The sequence below is a fragment of the Vulpes vulpes genome, chromosome 8 (assembly GCF_048418805.1).
Source record: "Vulpes vulpes isolate BD-2025 chromosome 8, VulVul3, whole genome shotgun sequence".
Lineage (NCBI taxonomy): Eukaryota > Metazoa > Chordata > Mammalia > Carnivora > Canidae > Vulpes > Vulpes vulpes.
The window spans coordinates 27,938,297-27,949,816 of record NC_132787.1 but is presented as its reverse complement, the minus strand read 5'-3'; the positions used below and the strand labels follow the sequence as shown (position 1 = coordinate 27,949,816).

The following is an 11,520-nucleotide window of genomic DNA, read 5'->3' as shown; positions in this document are numbered from 1 at the left end:
CTGTGTTTGGACAATACCCATGTGTTCAGTCACGGTCAGAGTGGTCTTGTCTAGTGTTGTTCTCTGAAGCCGGCCATGTACAACAGGACACCATGGTCTAACTGCAACTGTCAGACCAGCTCCTAACAATGACAGGGCCCACCTGGTAGTGCAATGTCAATTCCTAGCTGTCATTTTGTTAGTTGTATGGAAACATACACCAAGGAACATGGCCTGGTCTAAGGAATGATGGATGGCCTCCCCCAGGAACTGACATTTCAACTAGGAATCAAAAAGGTAAAAAAGTCTTTTGCTGTCACAGCCCAGGGGTTCATTGAGCTCTTTTTTCAGTTTTTTTCCACTCACCAATGCTATTTTTTCCTGCAAGTGAATTATGCCTAGGGGCGCCTTGGTGGCTCAGTCAGTTAAGAAGCCAATTCTTGATTTCAGCTCAGGTCATGATCTAAGATCTCAGGATCATTAGATGGAGTCCCGCCTTGGGCTCTGCTCAGTGTGGAGCCTGTTTGAGATTCTCTCCTTCTCCCTCCCTCTCTGCCCCTCCCTTCACTGTGTTCAGGCTTGCTCTCACTCTCTCTCAAATAAATAAATAAAATCTTAAAAAAAAAAAAAAAACAATTATACCTAGACAGCATGAATCAAAGCTGCCTTCTTACATCATTCCCAACCTTCTCTAAATGAGAACATTCCCTGGCTGTGGAATTTCTAAAGTAGTTTCTATCGTGTGAAAATTAATAACAATAATAGTAAAGTAGTAGTAATATGTCAGTTCAATTCTAAAGGAAAGTAAATGACAAATAATGCATACAAATAAATAGAACCAGAGATGTTTAAAGACATTATAAAATTGGACAAGAAATAAAATAATCTAATGTTTCCTTTCAAAAGTGCATTTCTGATGTAGAGTGGGATATTGAAAACTGAAAGATTTGATCTTCAAAGCTAGTGAGCTGAATTTGATTAGTACCTGAAGAAAAAGTGAGAAAAAAAATTATATATATCCCTTTTTCCCTCATTTTAAATCTTGGTGGTATCAACAAGAAATAGTTTATCCTGCTATAGAATTAGTGAACTCTTGCAAAACTCACCTGATCAGAGTCTTTAAATCTCATGAAATGCCAGATCTTCAGAACACTTTAGGAATTTAGAAAGGTTAAAGCCTCAAGTCAATGGGCTGAAAACCCCACCTGCGATTAGATTGAACGATAGCGGATTTAAATAAGATCTTTCTATTATCTGGCAAAATAAAAATATCCTTCCGTGAACTGGCTGTGGCTCTGCACTAGAAAGAGTGGACCTCACTCTTAAATCTAGAATGGCCAGGAGGTAATATCTGGATGATGATGCATTGGGACATTTCTTACTATAGCTTAGGTATTTGAATTCCCAGTGGCATCTTTGTTTTAAACATTTGGTTCTGAGGGTAAATCATAGAGGTAAAATATGTTAAATGGGTTATTTTGTATTTTCCTGGCCATCAAGAGAGAATGCATTAGTAAACATCTCAGTCATTTTTGTCGTGTTAGTTACAAGTTCAGATTTAATTTCAACAAGTACTTATGAGGGTCCCCTAATTAGTCAAAAACAATGGTGCTGTAAAATTTGTCTCACTACCATGCAACAATGTGCTAGAATAAGTATTAATAGGTGTGGATTTTTTAAGAAGAGTTAATAAGGAACCATATTATTCTACATAATAACATTTAGTATATCAAAGAGCTGCTCATGGTGAGGAGCCCATCATCTGAAATAGCACAGGAATCTCATCTCTGACCGAAGACAATTATCAAAGCACAGTTAGCAGAGACTCAGAAATAGTGTGAATTCAGAGATCCAAGCATAGAAGTCTGCATAGTAGATCTCTTTTACAGATATGGACGTTGAATACCGTTTGACTACAAATCAATTTCACAGGACCTCATAAAAATGTCTGTGTAATTATAGGGTATCAAATCCAATGCCCAGCATCTAAGAACTGGCTCGAGAAGGCAGGGGCTAATTACTGTCTAGGATATAACAGGGCACAAAACACCTGGGAATCTAATTCCATTTCTCTACAACATGCAGCAGTGGGTGTCTAGAAGTTAAAACCCTCTTAGATTTCACAGTTCTTCTTACTGATAAATATTTTCCAACATATCTTACATAATCAGACATATTTTAGGAGCTTGTAAGTCCTAGTAATTTAAAATGATACAAGCAACTTGCAAGAGCAGCCTGAGCAGCAGAGGGGCAAGAGAACTTGGCTATAAGAATGAAACATTGTGGGGATCCTCTGAACTGTTTTTGCTTTCTTTTTTTCCCACTGTTCTATATTGCATATTAAAGGGGAACTTGCTCTATATTGTTTTTGTAAATAATTGTTTATGCTTTATGTTTAAAAGAAAAGAAAAAAGGTACAGACATTCATTTTGGCTGTTTTATTACGATGTGTAGCTAACGATGTGTCAGGGACCATTAGTTGCTATCTGATGTACCACACATAAATAAACAGTGCAGCAGGCTCAAGACTCTCGCCCATTTTAGAAAACAGAGGAACACGACGGTAACCTGCAAAAGGAATCATATCTAATTAGGACAATAAAAATAAATCAGCAGTGTTCTCCATAGTGCTACTAAGACTCTTATCTTTACCAAGCATAAGTAAAAACCAGGGCTGCACGGTTAAATTCTTCTTGTATATTAATTTCCTACAAAAAATAAAATATCTGAAGTTTCTATTCTGACTTCTTACTGCCTAACACTGAGCCTACAGCTCACACTTCTCCTCCCTCAAAGTGCAGTGTGCTAAATTAGCCACCACCCTCCTGCTTCAGAAAGACTGTGTTTCCGAGGTACAGCTCAGATGGTGTTAGAGAAGTAAACACATTGAGACAAGGTAATTGGCATATTATAAATCACCTCAGCCAGGTGACTGCAACAAAAAGGCAGCCCTGAAAAGAGTCAAGAAAGGATTGCCTTGGGCTCCCAGGCTCTTCTTGGGCCGGAAGAATGAGTCACTGCTTCTCCCTTCTCTTTGATTCTCATGCTTTATTCTTCTGTGGTAGTCATGACTACTCTTAATTGAAACAAAAGAGCGATGATCCATGTAAAGAAATGCTCATACATGCCAAGTTTGTCTAATTTATCTTCCTAGCAATCCCAAAAAACAACCCCACCTTCTATATGAGAACACATTTCTATAATACCAGTGAGAGAAAATATGTGTCAATGCTTAAAATTTCCTGTACATCTGATTGTCATGGATAGAGCTATTTAGCATATTAATGTGTGTCTTTGGTAAATATAAGTTATAATTGTTAGCACAATCATCTTACTTTTAGGAATATTACCTTTGTTCATGCACAGAACTGGTAATGTATATTGACCAAGAAATTCATTTCCGGCTATTAAACCTTGATTTTCAACAACAAAACGCATCAGCGCCAATTCTGGCACATGAATAATAAACGTGAATGTTTCATTCCATTTTGGACTAAAAGCTGAAATATAAAGGAAGATATCATCAATGAATCATAAACACTGTCTCTAGGGAATAAAGCATAGTACCTGTTCTCTGAAATTTTTCTTTTCAACACTTAGTAATATTAATAGTTTATGCTTTAGAGCTCTTGAATTTTTCACGTATCCAATGAGAAAGGATAATAATGACAGTAACAATAATTATTGGGTGTTTAGTATTGCTGGGCAATATGACAAGAACTTCAAGCAGTTAATCTCATTTCGTCCTTAGAACAAACCCATCAGGGTTATTGCTATCCACATTTACAGATGAGAAAACTGAGCCAGAAAGATGTTATGTAACTTCCTCAGGGTTTCACGTACACAGCCATTAAGGGGCAGGACAGGAATTCCAGCAAATGGAATCCAATTTCAGAGCAGAAACATTTAATCATTAGGCAATATGACTCTATGTTTAGGCAGATTCCTAACAAAGGAATTAAATGATAGCATTTTTCTCTACCAGCTCCTATTATGGGAAGAGTTCCATAGACAGTTGTTGGCCTGAGAGCTCAGTGCTCCAAAGCTAGCCTTTGATCCTTCTTCTTTTGAATAAGTGCTCATTTTAAAGTCCCAAGTTGATGAGTCATTTAGTTCTTAGCAAAAATAATCATCCCAAACAGGAATTTTGTTAAATAAGAAATCCAGATTGTGTCACAATATGACTGAAATCATCCAATACTTAATCCAATACTTAAGCGTAATGTAATGGAATCAAGAAATTCACATCCAGATCAAATCTACTTAGGTTCAGAGAGAAATAATATGTATAATGTGTATTGTTTTCATGTACAAAGGTAATGCTTGCTATGTCGATAGGTTTTATTCTTTCAGTTACCTTTCCAGAGCATTAAAGAATTTGTGACTCATTATAGTTTATGTTTTCTGTGGTGTGTCAGTGGTCACAAGCACGCATTTACCAGATAGTAATCCAGGATGCAGTCTATGCCCATGAAAATATTAAACCAATTGACTTGATGCTGGTATAATTAATGTATGACCTTACCTTAAGAAAAGAAATAATTCCATGGAGTACAGGGGCAGGTCTAAGAGTCAATTCTTTATGGACGCTTTAAAATGTCTGCACAAAATTTTAATACTGTTTTATCTTCCTCTTCTAACTCTAATTCACTATAAACTCTCTTTCTCACATGCACACACACACACACACACACACACACATAGATAATATGTATTATATGAGAAAGCCCTTTTAGTTATGATAGAAAGAAATGAAGGTAAGGAAAGAAGGAAAGAGGGAAGGAAACCAGGATACCAAATTTGTTAGTTACAGTTTTTCTCTGGCATGACCAAAACTGAAGAATTACTTTAACACCTTATCTAAATGTGATCTTTTTCCTTCCGAACTCTCATTTCTCTTATTAGGCCACAATTATGATAGCAGCTAAGCCATCTTAGAATCCCTCTTGATGGGGCACCCAGGTGGCTCAATGGTTGAGCATCTGCCTTCAGCTCAGTCATCATTTCAGGGTCCCGGGATCGAGTTCTACATATGGCTCCCTGCAGGGAGCCTGCATCTCCCTCTGCCTGTGTCTCTGCCTCTCTCTGTCTTTCATGAATAAACAAATAAAATCTTTTTTTTAAAAAAAAGAATCCCTGTTATCCAGCTACCTAGACTTTTATTCCTGCTAGTCTTCCTCACAAATGTCCCCCACTCCTTTTCTGTTGCCACGGGACTCCTTTGACGGGAATTCCCCATACCTCTAGCCATGAAATCATATCTTGACTCTACTTTGTATTTCCCATTTCCCTCACATACACGTCTTCCTACCAAATCTGCAGAAACAACCTCTCTAAAGCCCAAATATGTTAATGATATATTCCTGTTTAAGAGTTTTAATTTTATTCATTTTCTACAGAAAAGAAAGTACCTAACATCTTACCATGGCTCTCACAATTTTCCATGACCATCCCCAATGTAATGTTCTCCTTTTATCTCACACTGATCTTTCTTAAGTACCCTGTATGTCACCCATCTCAAACCTCTGTACTTTTTCCTAGCATGCTTGAATGTAGTCTTCTCCAGGTTTTAGAACTCATGTTATTCCTTTTGGCTTCAATGCGTTCATCCTCAATATCTGTAAAAAATTCTATTCATTCTCCAGGAACCATCTCCAAATTTGCACCTTCCACTATAATTCTCTGTACTTTCCTTAAAACACTGACTCTATCATAATAGTTTTATTGTATCTCATCACCCATAGCAAATTGAAAACTATCTACAATAGAGTTCATTGAGGCATACATAATAATATATTTAATAAACAGAGATTTTAAGTTTTTTGATACTTATCACCAGGCTTCTAATAACAGGCTCAGTATTATTAGATAAACCAAATTTAATTTCAGCAGGGATACTTCCATAAAACCCATGGATATAATCTAAATTCTAATGGGAGCTAGAATCATATAATAAGAGGTACACTGAATAAATAAATGTTCTGTGCATTTTGTCATGAAGATTCAAGTAAGGAGATGAAGAGAACAAGAGATAGGTTACTACAAGCTTCCCGACCTAAGCAGTTACCATTTCATGACTTTGCCCTTGTAGTATGCCTCTAAGGCATGGCAAATAAGGCAGTAAATCATCACCAATATCCCTTCCCATAGATAACCTAGGGTGAAATAGCCAAAATTCCCCACATTTTTTCCATACCCTTTGCACTAGGGGGAAAACAGAGGAGTATCGGGGTATCAATGCAAGGGGCAGATGGTGGATATTATTGAAGATTATCACCCAAGAGAAAAAAAAGACTACTAAAACTGCACCTGTTTTTCTGTTGGTGCCATTTAACCTGGCACATACTTCCAGACTCTGAAATGAAACCCACTATACTTTGGAATATCCACTTAGAGAAGACTCTAGACTCAAAAATCAGTTCCAAGGTTTTCTCCAAAGTGATCCTGACTACAGGTCAATCCTAGGAATCTATACTTTAATGTCCTTAATTATTTCAACCTCAATGAAGATGTGATGATGTCAGTAGTGTATTTCATAAAATATCATGGTATGCTGGAACTGAAAATCTTACCCAAGTCATTTCTTCCATTTCTACATTTCCCTTCTGGAAAAAAAATGACTGAATTATGAGTAGGTTTCTGTGGCATCCTTAGTCAAAGCCAAAAGCCACAGACATTTGATCTAAAATAATTCAAAGAGTGAAATAAAAATGGATAACATATTGTATCAGAACAATTGTACGTTCTTTATTTTACACAAAGGGTAGAAGCTAAATAGATTTGCAGCCATCAAAATGCCCCTTTAATTCAGCAATATGGGAAGAGACACAAAAAAGGAGGTCAAAGTGAAAAAAAGTAGTAATTTTTTAGGTCAGATAAATTTTTTTTTCTGTAATCTGAAAATATATTTAAACAACACATTGAATCATTATCAAATTGTTTTTGCTGCATATAACACTTTGGTCATCTTAAACCTCATGCAAAGCCCTTGCCTTACGAATAATAAAGATGTATCAAAATTCTATCAGTAGATAAATTTTAGGATTTCCAGAAAGAAGTCTAGTAGAAGTTCAATAAAAAATATATTAGGAACTCACCATTTTTTTTAATTACACGAGTCTGCTGCTTCATTTGATCATTTGGAACACCAAAAGTTTCTAGAATCACTAATGTGTCAGCTTTGTTAGATGATGAATGGTTACTGGGAGGTAACTGAATGCCACTGATGAGCTGCACAAAAATTTTTGAATGCAGAAATTTAGCAGGATATCAAACTCCATAATCACACAATTTCAAAATAAAATAAATATTCCCCAAAAATATAGACTCTCAATTCCCACAAAGATGTTAAAAGTGTAATATACACAAATTTTAAAATTTAACCCTTTTACCTTCAAGTATCAGTAGCAGAATACTAGGAATATATCTACATTATTCTATTTCACCAATATATAATTATAGAAAAATTCATATTGTCTGAATTTATAGTTCAGGATAAATATTTTCTTATTTTTAAAGTCTTTGTTAGAGTTGTTGTAAAACATTGCTTACAAGTATTGTTATAATCACAGTCTACTGTAACTCAGGCTGAATTACTCTGATAACATGAACTATTTTGAAATTCATATTGTATATAAACAGCCCAAAATTAAAGAATATTAATATTACTTTTGAAATGTGAGAAAAAACACTGCATAATTTCCTAATTAGCATTTTTGATAGTATAATTTATATATTTGGATAATTTATGACAAAATTTTATATTATTTATTGTTGTCAATATTATCATAAGCAATGTGCGTCTGACAAAATTAATGATTTCATATGTATCAGTCCCTAATATACATATGGGACACTTAAATTAATTTACAACCACTTAAAGTAATTAACAATAGTTTTATTTCCACTTTTATTCGTCAAACTAACTGCTGAAGCAAAGTTTAGTCTTACTATGGGGAACAAAGTCCAAACAAAAAACAATATTCCAAGTGTACTAGTTTGTAAAATGTACTAATGTAAAAAGTGAAGCATAAGTTCAATTTCTGAAGAATAAAATAAAGAGGAACAAATAAATAATTAATTTCTTAAAAAGAAAGGAGGAAGGAAAGAAGAAAGCAAGAGGGAAAAAGATAAAGAAACAGAAAAGTGCCAATGTATAATTTTTCCTTTTCTACATTATAACATTAGCTGGAAACCGAGTGACTATGCAAATATTTAACAGCTACTATGGAATGGGCATTGATCAATCACCTAATTAGACTTAAGGGTCTGAAATTATAAGGTTAGTTATACAGAATATTGGCCATAGACAAGTACACTGCTACCAGAGCCTACCAGTTGAAAATCTCCTCCTCAGGTAATAGATCCTTACTGATATGAGGTTCAGCTTTGGCACACCTCATGTCAAAAAAAAAAATTCTGACTAAAAATAATCATAGTTGAATATGAGAACTGAAAGAGAATTTAGAGGCTATTATTCAAACAATCTTTACACTCTGATTCACAGAGCCCTTCCAAGGGCCACTACAGAAAATAGATGTCAGAAAGAAAACCCTTAGTGGTCAACTAGAGTACCTATGCTTTTCTCTATTGGCTGTATGCATAAGATTTTGAACTTAGAAAATGGTCGTATAGATTTTATAAGTTTGAAAATGACTGACATATTCCAAAACTCTCAATTTGCAGATGACAAACATTAAACCAGAAATGTTGAAATGTCTTCATCAAGGACATAAAGCTAAGGGCAAAACTAGGTCTTTTGATTCTCAAGGCATGCCTTCCATAATTTGTACAAGTTGTAATCAAAACTCTCTGGGATGATCAAAGCAAGAGAGAAGGACCCACATGGCTATGGCAGCAGTTTCCTGGGAAAATCATTAATCCTGCCTGTTTTATATCATACCCCTTACATCTCTATATGAGACCCTTCAGAAACAAACAGGTGGCATTTGTAACCATGTGTGCATACTATCTTCCATCTTTGCTTCCTCAATAAAAGAGCACAGATGTTGTCTTTACTATTTTTAACTTGAAAAAGAAATCATTCGTTCAACTTTTTTCTTTTTAATTTAAATTCAAGTAGCTAACATATAGCACATAATTAGTTTCAGATGTACTTTTCAATAAACCATCAGTTGTGTAAAACACTCACTGCTCATCACATCACATACCCCCCTTAATTTCTATCACCCAGTTACCCCATCCCTCCCCTTCAGCAAACCTCATTTTGTTTCCCAGAGTTAAAAGTCTCTCATGGTTTATCTCCCTCTCTGATTTTTTTCCCATTCAGTTTTCCCTCCCTTCCCTTATGGTCCTCTACACTATTTCTTACATTCAGCATATGAATGAAACCATATGATAATTGTGTTTCTCTGATTGACTTATTTCACTTAGCATAATACCCTCCAGTCCCATTCACATCGATGTAAATGGTATTCATCCTTTCTGATGGCTGAGTAATATTCCATTATACATACATACCATATCTTCTTTATCCATTCATCTTTCAAAGACATCTTGGCTTTTTCTATAGTTTGGCTATTGTGGACACTGTTGCTATGAACATTGGAGTACAGGTGCCCCTTTGTTTGACACACAAATGGCCAACAGACATGTGAAAAATGCTCAATATCACTTGTCATCAGGGAAATACAAATCAAAACTACAATGGGGTACCACCTCACACGAGTCAGAATGGCTAAAATTAACAATTCAGGAAGCACAGATGTTGATGAGGATTGGGAACCCTCTTACACTGTTGGGACTGCAAACTGGTGCAGCCACTCTGGAAAACAGTATGGAGGTTCCTCAAGAAGTTAAAAATATAACTACCCTATGACTCAGCAATTGCATTATTTGGTATTTACCCCAAAGATACAGATGTAGCATTCAATTAACTGACATATATTGATCATATACTTTGTGTCAGGCACTGTGGATAAGACCTGAACAAAAAACAGTCCTATCCTCACAGGGCCTTCAGACAATGGGGGGAGGAAGACAAGAACAAGTAGATAAACCATTACAGGCATGTTCATGTGATGGAGCTTTGTTTTATTCCACTTTGCAGATATTGCATTTTTTACAAAGTGAAGGTTTGTGGCAATTCTGCATTAAGCAAGTCTGTGGGCATCATTTTTTCAACAGCAGTTGCTTACTTTGTGTTTCTGTGTCACATTTTGATAACTCTCACAATATTTAGAACTTTTTCATTATTATTATATTTATTATGGTGATCTGTGATCAGTGATTTTTAATGTTATTGCTGTAATTTCTGGGGGTGCAATGAACCTTTCCCATATAAAGACAGCAAACTAAGACATATATGTGTTTTGACTGCAGATGTGGTGGAGACAGCAAGAGAACTACAATCAGAAGTAGAGACTGAAGATGTGACTGAATTACTCCAGTCTCATGATAAAACTTGAACAGATGAGGAACTGCTTCTGGTGGATAAGCAAAGAAAACAGTTTCTTGAGATGGAATCTACTCCTGGTGAAGAGGCTGTGACAATTATTGAAATGACAACAAAGGATTTAGAATATTACATCAACTTAGTTGACAAAACAATACCACAGCCACCCCAACCTTCAGCAACCCACCCTGATCAGTCAGAAGCCATCAATATCTAGGCAAGACCCTCCACCAATAAAGAGAGATTATGACTTGCTGAAAGCCCAGATGATGGTTAGCATTTTTTAGCAACAAAGTATTTTTAATTAAGGTATGTACATTGTTTTTTTTTTAGACATAATACTATTGCACACTAAATAGACCACAGTATAGTATAAACATAACTTTCATATATTCTGGCAAACCAAAAAATTCATTTGATTTGTTTTATTGTGAGATGCACTTTATTGTGGTGGTCTGAAACCAAACTTGCAATTTGTCTGACATACGCCTGCATAATATAGTGGCGCAGTGTATGTATGTTACGGAAAAACAAAACTACTAAAAGAAGCATAACCAATTTAGTTTAGGAAAAAACGTTCCAAAAAGAAGTGACCCTTAAATCTTGAAAAATGAGTCTGAGTGCAACAGGCAGGTGGAGGATGGAAGAATAATCCAGTCAAAGGAAAAAGTTTATGTATTGCATGGAGATGTCATATGGTAGCAGTACAAGATGTCAGACTGGAAGGGGTGAGAGATAGGCCTAGAGAATTAGGCTAAACCTCAACTAAGAAACCAAGCAGGAAGCCTGAAGAAACATTAAGTAGACTTAGCACTAGGTCACAATCTCCGGTTTGTGGCGTGAAGCTCCAACTGGGGCTTTATGCTTAGCATAGAGTCTGCTTTTCCCTCTTCCTCCCCACTCCCTGGCTTGCGCTCTCTATCTCTCTCAAACAAATAAGTAAAATCTAAAAAAAAAAAAAAAAAAACAACAACAACTTTAGAGTCACAAAACCCCTAATAACCAAGAAAAAAGTCAGCTACATATTTCACTGATACTATTTTCTGCAGTGGCCTGGAACATTTCTGTCTCATTCAACTTTGTTCTACCCTCTCCATATTAATCTCTGGAAAACAGCAACATCTCTG

The 11,520-nt window shown here is 35.7% G+C and overlaps 1 protein-coding gene across 1 annotated transcript in view; it reads right to left on the bottom strand.

The window, feature by feature from the left end:
* Positions 1 to 2,461: 2,461 nt before the first annotated feature.
* Positions 2,462 to 11,520, bottom strand: part of PLCZ1 (phospholipase C zeta 1) — a 33,240-nt gene continuing 24,181 nt past the window's right edge. Inside the window, exons 10-12 of the mRNA XM_025995581.2 lie at positions 7,077 to 7,209; positions 3,330 to 3,479; positions 2,462 to 2,547 (exon numbers count right to left, since the gene is read on the bottom strand). Coding sequence (XP_025851366.2) covers positions 2,462 to 2,547; positions 3,330 to 3,479; positions 7,077 to 7,209 — 369 coding nt within the window. The remainder of the gene's footprint in view (positions 2,548 to 3,329; positions 3,480 to 7,076; positions 7,210 to 11,520) is intronic.